The sequence below is a fragment of the Acomys minous genome (genome assembly GCF_964271855.1).
Source record: "Acomys minous genome assembly, chromosome: 12".
NCBI lineage: Eukaryota > Metazoa > Chordata > Mammalia > Rodentia > Muridae > Acomys > Acomys minous.
In genome coordinates, this window is record NC_140493.1 from 75,805,163 (window position 1) to 75,820,041 (window position 14,879).

At 47.4% G+C, this 14,879-nt stretch overlaps 1 protein-coding gene across 9 annotated transcripts in view; it reads right to left on the minus strand.

Moving 5' to 3' along the window:
- The window catches only part of RFFL (ring finger and FYVE like domain containing E3 ubiquitin protein ligase), a 74,479-nt gene that overhangs the window by 38,108 nt on the left and 21,492 nt on the right, over positions 1-14,879 (minus strand). For 6 of the 9 annotated variants that reach the window (XM_084749893.1, XM_084749890.1, XM_084749894.1 and 3 more), the window contains exon 2: positions 8,154-8,309. The exons of the other annotated variants lie outside the window; for them this stretch is intronic. In XM_084749893.1, the coding sequence (XP_084606019.1) occupies positions 8,154-8,250 (97 nt within the window). In that variant the 5' untranslated portion in view covers positions 8,251-8,309. The remainder of the gene's footprint in view (positions 1-8,153; positions 8,310-14,879) is intronic. 9 annotated transcript variants of the gene reach the window in all.

Genomic DNA, 14,879 nt, shown 5'->3' on the forward strand with positions numbered 1-14,879 from the left:
ATCCAAGTTCTCCAAGTTCCCGAGTCCTGCAAATCCACGGCTGGTGTCCTCACTATTAACCAGATTCAAGAGGAAAACTTCTGGAATTTCTACAATGGCAGGCAGGAAGTATAGCCTCTGGGTCTGTGACCCAGGAAGACTAGGGCCAAGCGCCTCCAGCTCGGCAAGCACAAAGGGAAGCTTGAGAAGCAGCAGGGGACAGGGTGGCTGCACCTGCTGTGCAAGTTTGCCCTCAAGACCTGACTGAAGTGGCCACAGCAATAAAGCACAGACTGGCTGAAGAAAACAAAACAAACAAGCAGAACGTGACTACATCCAAGAGTGAAGATGCTCTCACATGTACAGTTATACAGTGCCTCCTGCTCTCAGGATGGAGAGCAGACACTTCCCCAGGATCTCTTTCTTGCCACAGGACAGTTAATCTTCCTTATCCACCTGACTGGCCTTGGAATCGCCTAGCACACACAGCTCTAGGTGTGTCTGCCAGGGTGTTTTAGAGAGGGAAGACCTGCCCTGAATGTAGGCAGCACAGGCCCATGATTGGTGTGGGGGGAGCACCTGCATCCCGTGGCCTGCTCCCTGGTCTTCACAGACCCTAGGTGCTCCCCACATGCTCCAGCCACCATGAACTGTGCCACGCCGTCCGCACCATGACAGACGGTACCCTCTTAAAACATGAGCCCAAAGAACCCTTTCTTCCTTTCTGCTGCTCTGTGTCGGGTACTTTGTCTAAGACAGACACACTCTATTCTCTAGAGTAACCGCAGTAAACATTCAGCCCCCACTACTCACTCCTCCCCAGATGCAAACCTTCTATGGTGTCCCATCAACTTTTGAATGAAGCCCAGGTTCCCTGCGTGACAGTGGGTCTGCCTGCCTTCCCCCTCACCCACTTCACTCTAGCCTTCTATCACTTTATCTTCAGTTTCTCAAAAAATAGTATTTCTTTCCCCAGGCCTACATAGTTGTGGCCCCTTTGCTGGCTGGAATATTCTTCTATTCAGCTCAGGGGGAGGCTGGGTATTGGTCCTTAGTTCACCTCCCCTAGAGCGTAGTTGACTGGCACACAGCAGGGGCTCAGTGTATTGGATGAAAGAACACACCCCACAGCGCTCTTCCTGCCTCAGTCTCAGCCCTCAGGTTCAGGACAGCATTTCTGCAAGCCTGCTGGATACCGTTGCTCAGGCGTGGCAAACCATACAAGTACAGTAAAAACAAACCTTTCAGCTCCTCCAAACCAGTTCCTCCACCTTCTGAAAGCAACACGATCCACACACTACAGACTTCAGCACAGTGTGTTTCTCAGTCATGCGCTCCATCTGCCCAAAATCCTCATCTCCTTCCAAACTAAATCAAGTATCACTTTATTCATGAATGCATTCACTCAACCACTTAGCACTCAACAAAAACAGCCTCTTACCAAGGGAAGAAGGAAAAGAAGACTGCCAGTCAAATAATCTCACAAATATTTAATTAAGAGACTAAAACACTATGAAGTGCTTGACGCCGAGAAAGAAGAACCGAGTTAAGCATCAAGGATCAAGCTCTGATGATCTGCTGACCAGAGGTATAACTTTCAGAGACAGCTCACAAAAGTACGCTGGGTGGCCAGGCGGCCAGGTGCAGGAAGCAGAGGCCAGGTGTGGCCGTCTTAGTGTTTTACGTGGACCTGGCCCCCACCCCCACACTCACGTTGCTGGTAGTTACCTGGGAGGACACAGTATCTCTTACAAACCAACACACCCCCCAGGAGACGCTGAGTCACCTGTCTGGTTCCTAGGAGTCCAAGCTTGTAAATTCCCCCAGGTGAGTCGGATGTGCTGCCAAATTCGTTAAGTCCTATGCCTATCTATGCAGTCAATGACTATAAGGTCTGTACACACACGGTCTCAAGACTATAAGGTCTGTACACACACGGTCTCAAGCTTAGCAGCAATAATCCCAACCTTAGCACGTGCCCTTTTGCACGATGGCTTCAACACTCCACCCTCCAGGGGTAGAGGTCACACACTAGCCTGTTGGCTCTGTGCTGTATTTGGTAGGAGAAAACAATGGGGCAAAAGTGGTCAGTTTGAAGAGTCTGACCCTGCAGCTCCCATTATGGCCTAGGAGCTTGACCTTGCTCAGTGATGAGAGTGAGAGAGAGACTTCACGGAGTCTCAGCCAACAACCAGCAACAAGACCCAAACACAGGGATAAAGCCAAGTAGACCCTCTCACCACACCACATCACATGCAAGGAACTATGAGGCCACACAGTTGTCACCTTAAGCTACCAAAAGCTTTGGGGAAATTTACTCCATGGTAATTGATAAATGGGACAATAAAAAAAAATTCAAAACTCCATGCCTTTAATCCCAGCACTGGGGAGGCAGAGGCAGGTGGATGTCTGTGAGTTCGAGGCCAGCCTGGTCTACAAAGCGAGCCCAGGACAGCCAAGGCTACACAGAGAGACCCTGTCTCAAAAAACAAAACAAAACAAAATTTCAGAACTCTCAACAGCATTCATTCACATGTTCTCTAATTTTGATGACCTAAAAACCTCTTCTTCATATTCATCAAAACAACCCGCTCCTTTAATTAAAGGCTATTTACTCTTGAATCTTCATTAGGAACAATTAATCAAACTCCCCCTGACAACTATACTTGAATGTGAAGATGGGAATCCAGCGTCCTCTCTCTCTCACTTAAACTTTTGCTTCCCTAGGCTAACAACTTGACTCATCAGACAGGTTTCAATCCCACCCCACCCTCACCCCCCCACCCCCCACCCCCAGACAGGGTCATTGCCCTGTCCTGAACTAGCTTTGTAGACCAGGCTGGCCTTGAACTCACAGAGATCCACCTACCTCTGCCTTCCAAGTGCTGGGATTAAAGGCATGTGCCACCCCTGCCCGGCTATTTTTCGACCTTTTATTCATCTCTCAAGTATAAAAGGACCAAAAAATGACTGTCATTTGTACCTAACAGACATTATTTCTGAGCCCTAGTCGCTTTTTCCATAATTTCATTTCACAGTCCAAGTATAATAGCATTGCAGAAGTTATAACATGTTCTACAAATGTAGTCAGCCACCAGAGCTGGCGACCTCTTCTGCTCCTCACACATGTCACTCCACTTCATGCTTTCCTCTCTCTTCACCTGGTCTCATGACACAAAAGAAGCTTCCACAACTTGGAAGTGTTATGGCTATAAATAAAGATGATAAGGTACAAGGTACCAGGCAGCAGATATTAGATTTTTGTAGTTTATTAAATGAGCATGGGGAGAGAAGAAAATGGGGGAGGGTACCCCAGTACCTCAGAGAGACAGACAGACAGACAGAGACAGAGACAGAAACACAGAGAAAATAAAAGTAAGAGAGAATGGTGAGGTAGGTCTGTCCTTTCATATACTGGGCAGGGCCACGCCCCCATGGCAGGTAGGCAACGACATCACAGGTAGGCCGACTGAAGCAGAATTCTCACAAGAAGCACAACAGATGGACAGCTCGGTGGAAAAGGGCATGTGCATGCTAGCATTCATGAGGCACCAGAGTACATAAGCATAGGCCATGATGTCAGAGCAGGGAGTCTCCAACCATAATGGGGTCTTTCCATAGGTCAGAAAACAAGATCTCTTGACTCATTCTTCCTTCTACCTTGATCATAAAGCAGCCTTATAAAGGAATGGCCCTTAGCCCTGGCCTTCTTAGTAAAGGCACCATTTATGTAAAATTGGACAGTGTTTATGTCATTATAAAGAGACCAGCTAGTTGCTAAATGCTATAAAAGAGCGCACGCGCATGCACGCGTGCGCACACACACATATACAAGCCTTATGTGACTAAATGCTTCTATAGCGGAACTAGCTTTATACCACTGGTTAAATGGGCCATAAAGCCAACCCGTCATGGGGTTATAGTAGGCATCAGATCAAATACAGAAAACAATTTTGTAAAGTGCAATAAAATGTCAGCCAATGGGGTTCAGATGGCTCTGCTGCTCTTGCAGAGGACCTGAGTTTCACTCCTGGAACCCCATCAGGCAGCTCACAACTACCACCGACCAGTTCCATGATCGGATGCTCTCTTCTGGCCTCTGAGGGCACAAGGCATGCACGTGATGCACACATAGATATGCAGGCAGTCAAGCATACACATAAAATAAAACAAGAGGCAACATGGTGGGCCAAGATTTCAGCAAGCCCTTAAATCTTCAGATAACTTAGAGTGAACATCTAAGCTGCAGGTGAAACACACAAGTAGCCAGTCAGTCATCCAGCAGGAACTCAAAGCATCCATCTAAGGAGAGAGCATATGGATCCTATAGCATTTAAGAGAATAATAAAGGCATTTAGAACAGCGCTTTGACCCCAGGGATCCATTTCAGTCACTCTGCCTGATGTAACAGGCTCCAGACAAAGGATATGAATTCAGTCAAGGACCAAGAGAGGGGAGGGAGGAGGAAACAAGAGAACAAGAAAGGGGGAAGGAAGAGAGGTCAAGAGGGTTGGGGGGAGGGGAGAGAAGAGGAAAAGGAGACAAGAGTTGCGGAAACTCAAATAAGGAGGAAGAATCAAACTAGGGAGGTCAGAGCTTCACAGATGAACACATCTTTTGGGGGGAGGAAACTCTGCCAGTCCCAAAAGGGTCAATCCTCAAAGCAGAGCTTCTCACCCTTCCTGACACTGGGAGCCTTTGACACAGTTCCTCATGCTGTGGCGACCTCAACTATAACACCGTTTTCATTGCTGCTCCGTAACTGTTCGTGTTGCCACTGTTCTGAATCGTAATGCAAATATCTGTGTTTTCTGATGGTCTTAGGTGACCCCCGGGAAAGGGTTGTTCAACCCCTGCAATGGGGCAGCAACCCACAGGTTGAGAACAGTTGCCCTAAAGGGCTATTTCGTGGCCAGGGAATGGGAAAATGAACAACTCAGAGATGGGGACAGGCTGGTTATCGGTAACCATAGTGAAATATGAAATAAGCAGCACAGCAGATATGATATGGAAAAGTTTATTATATGAGCATGGAAGAGCAGGAAGTGGGAGGGGCACCCGAGAGAGAGAGAGAGAGAGAGAGAGAGAGAGAGCAAGACAGGAATAGAGAAACAAGAGAAGAGAGTAAAAAAGGACCAAGGGAGAGAGGTAGGTGGGTTTGTCCTTTTATACACTCCTGGGCAGAGGCATGCCTAGTGGCAGGTAGGTTATGACCTCATAGGTTGCTAGGCAGACTGGGGCAGTATGCTAACACACAGGACAGGGTCAACTCTGAAGTGCTCTACAAATCACAGTAAGCAGCAATGATCTAAGAAAACTGGGGCAACAACATGGAGAAGATGGGGAGTCTGTCGAGACTTACAGTGGGGCGGCAGGAGTCTGGAGAAGTTCTGAGCAGGAACTGTAGCAGACTCCTGCAGGCAAAGCCAGTCTTGGTATGTGAAATCTTGGGAAAGGGTAGTTGTTATACTATTCGGTAAAGGCCAGGCTGCAACACGCCTGCTATAAGGAAGTTTGTTTAAGGGGAGGGGACGGGGAAAGGAATTAGGGTCTGGAGAAGGGTTACAGGATGATTAAACATGTGGACAGGCAGGCAGACAGATAGGGACACAGCCATGAAGGCAGAGGGAAAATAGACAGAGAGAAAGACAGACGGAGAGAGTGAGAGAGAGAGAGGGAGAGAGAGAGAGAGAGAGAGAGAGAGAGAGAGAGAGAGAGAGAGAGAATGCAAGGAGCTGGAGGGTCCTTTTTATCCGGCTCGCACCTGGCGTGCACATGGCAGCGGCAGGTGATGACATCAGCGGGTACTGGGACCCTGAAGGCAGGATAGAGGGGCTGCCTCTATGCTAACAGTAGTCTCTATGTTTGAAGGAGGCAGACGCTGTCAGTGTACTCACAAACAAAACTCTAAGCCAGCAAAGTGTTTAAAGAAAACATAACACAGTAAAAACAAATGTCCTGAGGCTGGAGAGACAGTTCAGCAGTTAGGAGCATGGTTCAATTCTCAGCACCCACACAGTGACTCACAAGCATCTGTAACTGCAGTCCCAGGCATGATGGGGTGTACATAAACACACACAAGCAAAACAGCCATACACATAAAATAAAGATAGAGAGGGAAAATGTTTGTCCCCCACCACTACCGCCAGCCAGGGTCTCACTATGTAGCTCTGGCTGTCCTGGAACTCACTCTATAGACCAAGCTAGCCTTGAACTCACAGAGATCCACTTGCCTCTGCCTCCAAAGTACTGGGAACTATGCCTGCCGGGAAGTGGGGGAGGGGGTTGTTTTTGTTTTTTCAAGACAGGGTTTCTCTGTGTAGCCCTGGCTGGCCTGGACACCGTTTTTTTAAATCAGGCTGGCCTCGAACTCAGAGATCTTCCTGCCTCTGCCTCCCCAAGTGCTGGGATTAAAGGTGTGTGCCGCCATGCCCAGAAGGAAATGTTTCTTTAAATGTCACTCATCTATAATTTAAAGCAGTGACTAAGGATGAAGAAGAATGGAACAGTATTCCATTACAGCCAGCGGGATTTAGCAGCCACAGGCTACCTCATTTAGAGACTGTGAATTTACAAATGAAAAGAGTTGTCAAAAATGGAAGAGCTCGAGCTAGAGAGATGGCCCAGAGGCTGCTCTTCCAGAGGTCCTGAGTTCAATTCCCAGCAACCACAAGGTGGCTCGTAACCACCTATAATGAGATCTGGTTCCCGCTTCTGGCATGCAAACACACATGCAGACACAACACTGTATACAAAATAAATAAATAAATCTTTTTTTTTTTTAAAGGAAGAGCTTTAGACTCCCAACTGAACAATCTTGACTCACATCTGAAGGCTAAGGATTTTCCAGTTTTTCCCCCACCCCTGGGCCCCCATCCCTACTACCTACCCCCCCACCCCCACCCCTGTCCCAGCTTATGGAAACCAACAAAACATCTGGGGTTCCCCATCTCATCAGACATGATGAGTTCAGCTGTGAGGTTTTAGATAGCGGGGCCTTGGCTACGTCTCTCACACACGGTCAAGGTTTGTCCAATTGCCAATAAGGCTCAAGTCTGAGAAACACTGCTGAGCTAGAAAGATATGGTGAGGGTACTTCAATTTATGAACATATTTGAGGGTCTGGGTGGGGGGGGGGAGGTGGCAAACAACAAGCCAAGGCTTTGTTGAGGCAAAACCTCAACACTTATGTTAGTGGGGGGGAAAGTGGGGAGGGGCCCCACTGGGAGAGGGAAAATGAAGACTGCTGGGAAATGTCGCAGCACTGTAACAGCCAGGCAGAGCTAGAAGACAGGGTGATAGGGATGTGGGTGGGGTGGGGTGTTGGTAAGTTGGGGCTCTCTGCTTAGGTTCCGTGAGGCATGAGCAGGCTACTAAGGGCAGAAGGACAAAGACACTGAGCGAGCACCAGAGATGAGAGTTCAAGGGTAGGCTTGTCCACATTCCGCCTCTACTGACAACCATGGACCACGGACACAGCTCGAAAGAAACGGATGAGGTTCTCACCTCCCCATTCTATGGCTAGGATAATCAGCACACCCTCTGATGGCCCTCGCCCAGTCTCGGAAAGAAAGCAGTGGCTTTGAAGAAGTGACTTCTAGACTCAATCAGTGGGCCAGGTGTGTCCGAGAGAGTCAGAGAGAAGCACGCAGAAGGCAGCACAGTGACTAGAGATGACAGTGGCACTCCGGTTAAACAGATAAAAAAAAGTTTGGAGGCAAAACCAGGAAAGAGACAGGCACGGACTGAAACAGAACCAGGATTGAGAGAGGACATTCCTCATAAGCCCCTCAGAGGAAGGACGGGGGCCACGAACCCACTGGTGAGACAGCACTGCCCACGGCTTAGTAGCCACTTACTAAGAAGGGAAGCAAATGTGCCTGCCGTGCCTTTCGCCATAACTTAGCTTGACGAAACTGTTTCTCGTAAGACACAAAAAGAACAGAAAAAAGGAAATAAAATATGAGTAAAGTCGCACGCCTTCTATACAACCAGTGGCCCTCTCAGGTCTAAAACACCCAATCCCCTTAGAAAGGAAATCTGTCCCCTTAAGGACCATGTCAAAGAATGGAAGAGCTGGCTTTAGACTCTCAAACTGAGAAGCCTTGATTTTCCAGTTTCTATGCCCACAACTTAGTCTGCCTTAAAGAAACCAAGAAACCATCAGGGGTTACCTGCTTTTGCCTGTCTCAAAACACTGCCATAGCAGACGGCAGGCCGCCCGAAGAAGCTGCAGCTGAGGTCGCTGGAGCCATGTTCTGATGAGATCATCTCAAGGGCCAACAGCAGCTGCTTTCAGGGACAGTGAATGGTGCCGCCTGGGGACGGATCTGTGGTAAGCAACGTTGCAACAGAGCTCAGCCTTTACCCAGGACAGTGCTGACTCATGCCAGCAAAACTCCTGTTTCCCAAACAAGCCAGCCTGGGCCATTAGCAATCCACTGACGCCTAACAAAGAGGCAACCCCGCTGATTGTTTTCAATCAAAGGTGGATTTACCTGGGGAGGCGGGTACTGCTCATTTCCCCCATGGCTGGAGCCCTTCCCTGGAAGGCTCTGGTGGCCAGTTTCTGAAATTTCATCTCAGAACCGCCTGAGGCTCCCCACAGACAGCTGCTGTAGGTAACAGGCTCACAGCTCTGAAGGTTTTCCCAGGAGGGTGATACACAGGTTGCTTTGCCTTTGTAAAGGGTAACACTGGGGTCAGCGGACTGGGAGAACTAGTGGAGTCACTGGCGGCTGGTGGGAGCCTGCTGGTGAATTTTTATCAGCTATAACCAGGCTCCGTTCTCTCTTCCCACTCCGCCTCCTCTGACCTCTCTATTTCCTTAGCCAGACTTCTCTCATTAAAACAAAAGTAGCAGGAGCCTTTTTTTCCTTTCCCAGTTGCCATACACTATGCTAAAGCTAAATCATTTACCGTCGTATCGTTGGGATGCCTAAGGAATGCAGGAGGTTGCTTTAATATTTGCCCTTAAAAAGCAAAGTCCCTAAATGTATATCAATTCTTTCTTATTAGTCTGTTTATTTAAAAATCAATTTGAGGATGACTGGCTCATCGAGAGCTATTCAGTATCACGGCATCAGCCTTGACGGGCTAGAATTGGCATCAGTGTTACACAAAGAAACCAAAGCTCACGTCATTGCAGCCTGGGCGCTTTCACTTTACGTGATAGGTAGGCACTTGTACACCACACTTGTACATGTTGCTTAAAAACAGGCCATCAGATCCTCTGGGACTGGAGTTAACAGATTGCTGTGAGCTCCCACGTATGTGCTAGGAAACAGAGCTCGCACTCTCTCTTTTTACATTTATTTTACGTACACTGGTGTTTTGCCATCATGAGTGAAGGAGCCAGACCCCCTGGAACAGGAGTTACAGTTGTCAGCTGCCACGTGGGAGCTGGGATTTGAACCTGGGTCCTCTGGAAGAGCATCCTAATGGCTGAACCACCACTTCCGCTGCCCAGAACCAGAGCTCTTAACCACTGAGCCATGTCTCCAGCCTCTGGATGCTTCGATTTGACAAGAGAGGCATTTGCATCAGATCCTTTTGCTCTCTGGTGAAGACATCTTCACCAGATGGTGAAGTGCTCCTCCTCCATGGTGAAGACATCTGAGTGCTCCTCCTCCAACCCACCGGTCGTTCTCAAGCAAGGACACTCAAGGCTCCCACACCTAGCCTCCTCCATCTTTCAAGGTAGGTTTTGGGTGGAGCTGCCAACACAGGCTGCCAGTCAGGGAAAGCTAGGTTAACTAAAATACGTAGGCAAGCCTGGCAGCTTTAATCCCAGCACTCTGGAGGCAGAGGCAGGTGGATTTCTGTGAATTCAAGGCCGGCCTGGTCTGCACCGCGAGTTCCAGGACAGCCAGGGCTACACAGTGAGACTCTGTCTGAAAGAAACAAAACAAATAAGGACATGCAGACCAAATTTGAGTTTAGAAACTATGCTACTCCACTGTCTTCCAGTGAACGAAGTTTCGTTTCGCCCAACTCACACAACACTTCGTAAGTACAGCATTCCGTAAGGGCAGCCACTGTGGAGCAGGGTGTCATAAGCACCCTCTGGTCTTTCTCCGTCGGTCGGTGTTTCCTATTCAGATGCTGTGTGCTAATTAGTCCTTTTCAAGGGATAAGGCATCTTCATAGGAGCGGACACTTGTTATCTCATGAACCACACTCCAGCAAAGCCTTCTGCAGCTGAGGATAAACCCCACACAGACTAATATAAAACAACTCTTGAGGGCCACACGCAAACTCTCTTTTAGTGGTGTCCTACAAAGGTTATTAGCTCCGCCTACTCTGGTAAACTTTTAAGGGTGAGAAAATCTAGGCAGTGATGCGCTAGGAGTCACTGTGGACCACACCAGGAAGCTATCAGGAGCAGATGCATGTCTCAATCTGCTGAGACACCGTTCAGCTGTGTGTGTTGGGAGGGGGGTATCAGTCCCCTCCCTGAGGTTCTGACTGATAGCTTTACCTTATTTCTCTAATATGCAGCCACACTGTGTACTCTGTAACTCCTTTTAGACTGAGGGAAAAACTCATGAAAGATACTAAATTTGAACTAATGGCTTCAGGCACTTGAGGGTTTTGGAGACTATGCAAAGATTATGAGACTATGTAGAAATAAAAAGTAAAACAAAAAAAGGCCAAGCATGGTGGCACACGCCTTTAATCCCAGCACTCGGGAGGCAGAGGCAGGGAGATCTCCATGAGTTCATTGCCAGCCTGGTCTACCAAGGCTACACAGAGAAACCCTGTCTTGAAAAAACAAAGGGGGCTGGAGAGATGGCTCAGAGGTTAAGAGCACTGACTGCTCTTCCAGAGGTCCTGAATTCAATTCCCAGCAACCACATGGTGGCTCACAACCATCTATAATGTGATCTGATGCCCTCTTCTGGCCTGCAGGTGTACATGCAGATACAACACTGTACACATAATAAATAAATAAATAAATCTAAAAAAATAAAAAAGAAAAACCAAAGGGCTGGAGAGATGGATCAGAGGTTAAGAGCAATGTCTGAACTTCCAGAGGTCCAAAGTTCAATTCCCAGCAACCACATGGTGTCTCATAACCATCTATGATGAGATCTGGTGCCTTCTTCTGGCATGTAGGCATACATGCAGGCAGAATACTGTATACATAATAAATAAATTTTTAAAAACAAAAAACAATGAAAAAACTTGCATATATCTCACACATTGTTTTATCTGGACTAAGCATATAATGAATGACTTTTTTTCCCCCTGTAATAGAGCCTAATGGTACAAACAACAACTATGGAAAAGGAAATTAAAATACATACAAAATTAGCAAGAATATGCAAAAAGAGATCAGAGGTCAACACATTCAGGCAGAGAGCTGCAATAGGTACAGGAAAGAGGAGCCAATTTATTTTTTTATTTTTTTATTTTTTGAGACCAGAGAGCACAGACAGGCTTCAAACAAATGATCTTCCTCTCTCCACCTCCTGAGACTGACATTATAGGCATGCCCACCACACTCAGTACATTTCTTCTCTTCAATAAAATAATTTTACATCCATATCCTTCCTCTGAAAGTAAATCAAGAAAACCCAAATTTCTCAGAACCAATGGCTGTCCCAGACACTGCCAAATTCTAACTGTTTGTGTGGAGGGCACTTATTGCCCAAACACACACACACACACACACACACACACACACACACACACACACACACACACAGTTTTTAATTATGTATGTGCAGGAGGGGGGTATATGTACATAAACACAGTGCCCATGGAGGCTGGAAGAACGCGTCAGATCTCCCTGGATATGGGGTACTGGGACTCAATTTTTTGTTTTTTTCAAGACAGGGTCTCTCTGTGTAGCCTTGGCTGTCCTGGCTTCACTTTGTAGACCAGGCTGGCCTCGAACTCACAGATAGGCCTGCCTCTGCCTCCTGACTGCTGGATTAAAGGTGTTCGCCACCATGGGACTCGAATTTAAATCTTCTACAAAAGTAAAGTGCTCCACCCACTGAGTCCTCTCTCTACCCACCTCCCCCTCTTTTTAAAAGAAACAAGAGTACCTACTATTTAAGAAAACCAGGATGTAATGTGAATAAATTATTTAAAGATTTTAAATTAATTTAAAAAATAAAATAGATACCACACAAACATCTATCATCTAATAAATCACAGAAATTAAGCAGAAGAATGAAGTAAGCTTTAGGATACTCAAGAATCAACTCTAGTGCTGCTTAAGAACCAAGAAGGGTGCTTAGGGAAAGCATCGCTTCCATCGCAGGCCCTCGGCGGCCCCAGCGAACACAGGGGGAGAATCTGAATAACTAAGCCCCTCCCTCCCAGGGCAGCTCAGGCACAGCCCAGCCTGCGACGGTGCCTGGAGGTTACTGCCATTTGCCTGGACTGAAGCACACACTGAGTAAAATGAAATCTGTTTTCAAAGACCATCAAGTTGAAGAGTAGTCACATCAGCCCTCCTAGCCGCAGGAACCACACAGAATGTAACTGGACTGTTTACTTATTTTCTCAGTTGGACTGTTGTTTTTCTCACGTCTCCAGAAGACAATTACCCTAACCACTGTCACCCGCTGTCTGGTCGCACCAAGCCATTTTCACACCTGGGATACAGCACAAGGGACTTCATGGAATGTTTATTGCTGAGAAATTGCAAGTTCACTTGACTCCATGGAAGTCAAATGAAACAAAGGAGACCGCCTCCCCATGGGGACAGGCTGAAAGCTGAGGCTTCTGACTTCCTGATGAGGCAGTTTTCCCAGAAATCCAAACCATGGATGCTATAGAGCTCAGATGTCTTCAGAGTGCCCAAATGTCAACTTATCGCCGCCGTATCAGCCAGTGCAGCTCACTGGAACGTTTGGAAGCACAAACCTGCTATATAAAATGGCCTCTCCTGGGAGAGAGAAGCTGTCGCCATAGCAGAGATCAGTCCATCTTGGGGCCAGGAGGACCAAGCAGTCCTTTAATCTTTAACGAGCCACTTTCATGTTCAGATACAGGAACTGGCCCAGCTGAGGCTCAACCTGCTTTTCAGTTCAACAGCCCTTTCTGGCAAACAACCTCAGGCAGAATGAGGGCGTGCCACCCGGCCTCTTCGCCCAGTACAGCTCCCACAGTCAGCTCTGTAATGTAACTGTGGGCACTTTATTATCCACTATGGTCTAATACTTCATAGCTCAGAAAGGTATCCAATATCAAGAGGCTAGCAAGCACCTACCTCAGGCACAGTAAAATACTAAATTCCTGTATGTCAGTAATTGAAAATGCAGCAAGTCTGCAGCAACACAAGTTGAAGCTGTCAGGACACATTCTGAAGACCTGATGGCGGGACCGGGAGAAAGGCAGTCGGCAATGGGATCAGATTGCTGTCTTGGGCAGCTCATTTCAGAACCTGGCAGTGGGAAATCTTGGGGCCATTTGTGGGTGTAATTTTCTACACAGGGCTATTTCTTAGCCTTCTTTCTGAGCTGCTCACACAGAAAAAGGGCAGGGAAGAAGGCCCTGTCATCAAAGTCCATCACCCAAACAAAGCAAATGGCTGCATAATGAAGTGACTATTAGCCTCCACCCTGCCCCTGTCTTTCCCCAGCACCTTCCTCTCAGAGCAAAGTAACTCAACTCTGGAGACTCTCTGAATCTCTAATTCCTTACTATCCACCTTTGGATTCTTTGCCTCCCCAAACGCACACTCACACACATACATACCACACATACACGCTCACATGCACAGACACTCACACCATTACTCACTCTCACACGCACATACACACCACACACACACACATATACACATTCACAAAGAGACACACATATACACACTCAGAAACACACACATACACTCACACACATACACACTCACATACATAAATACCACACACACACTCACATGTACATACTTACATATAGACACCCACACCACATTCACACACACATACACACACACACACACACACACGCAGAGTCTTGTATGCTCACACATATGCACACACAGAGGCACTTATACTAACACCACACTCATTCTCTCACACTCACACACACACCACACACATGTATACACACATGCTCATATACACACTCAGCACACTCACTCTCTCATACATATACACACCACACAAATAGACATACATGCTCACACACATTCACACCATACACACACACACACACACACACACACACACTCACTCATGTCTCTCCCCCCAGTACACACATCCTGGCTCCTTAAGTCACACTTCCTAAACTTTCACTGTGGTTTCCACTAAAAAGCCAAAGGACCCAGGTACCTCTGTTCGCATCGCTAAGTCTAGGGGGGGCGGCCTTTGTCAATATGTACTTCATCTTTAAGGGTGAGTTCCAGCTGAGTAGATGCAACACCCGCTCGCCTACAGTTAACCATCACACCGGCTTCTGTAGGCTATGGAAATGAAAGGATACCACTGCACAGCTTGAATGTCTCATCAAAGTAATCAAAGTAATGGGAGAGGGAGAGAAGACAGAAGGAATGGTTTCAAAACAAAGGCTGAACTGTACGTTTTGGGAGCGTTAAGAAAACACTCCATCTGACTGAGCAGCTGATGAGAAGACAAAACCCCAAAGGATCGCACACGCTCTGAAACTGACTGCTCACAGTCCCCACCTCCCCGGGGTTCAGCAAGACAGCTCACCACAAGGGAGCTCTGCATTATTTATCATAAAGTGAGAGAACACAGCCTAACATCCAGAGTCTATTGATTTACTGGCAAATAAAGCTACAGCTTTACTTCAACCCAAGCCCACGGAACAAGGACTAAAGCTCATCTTCTTCAGGTCCTTAAAGGCAGGGGAAGGACAGAGGGGCGAGGCTGATAAACAGGTACTAAACTAGAGTCAGACAAGAGTAAGGGGCATGGGGA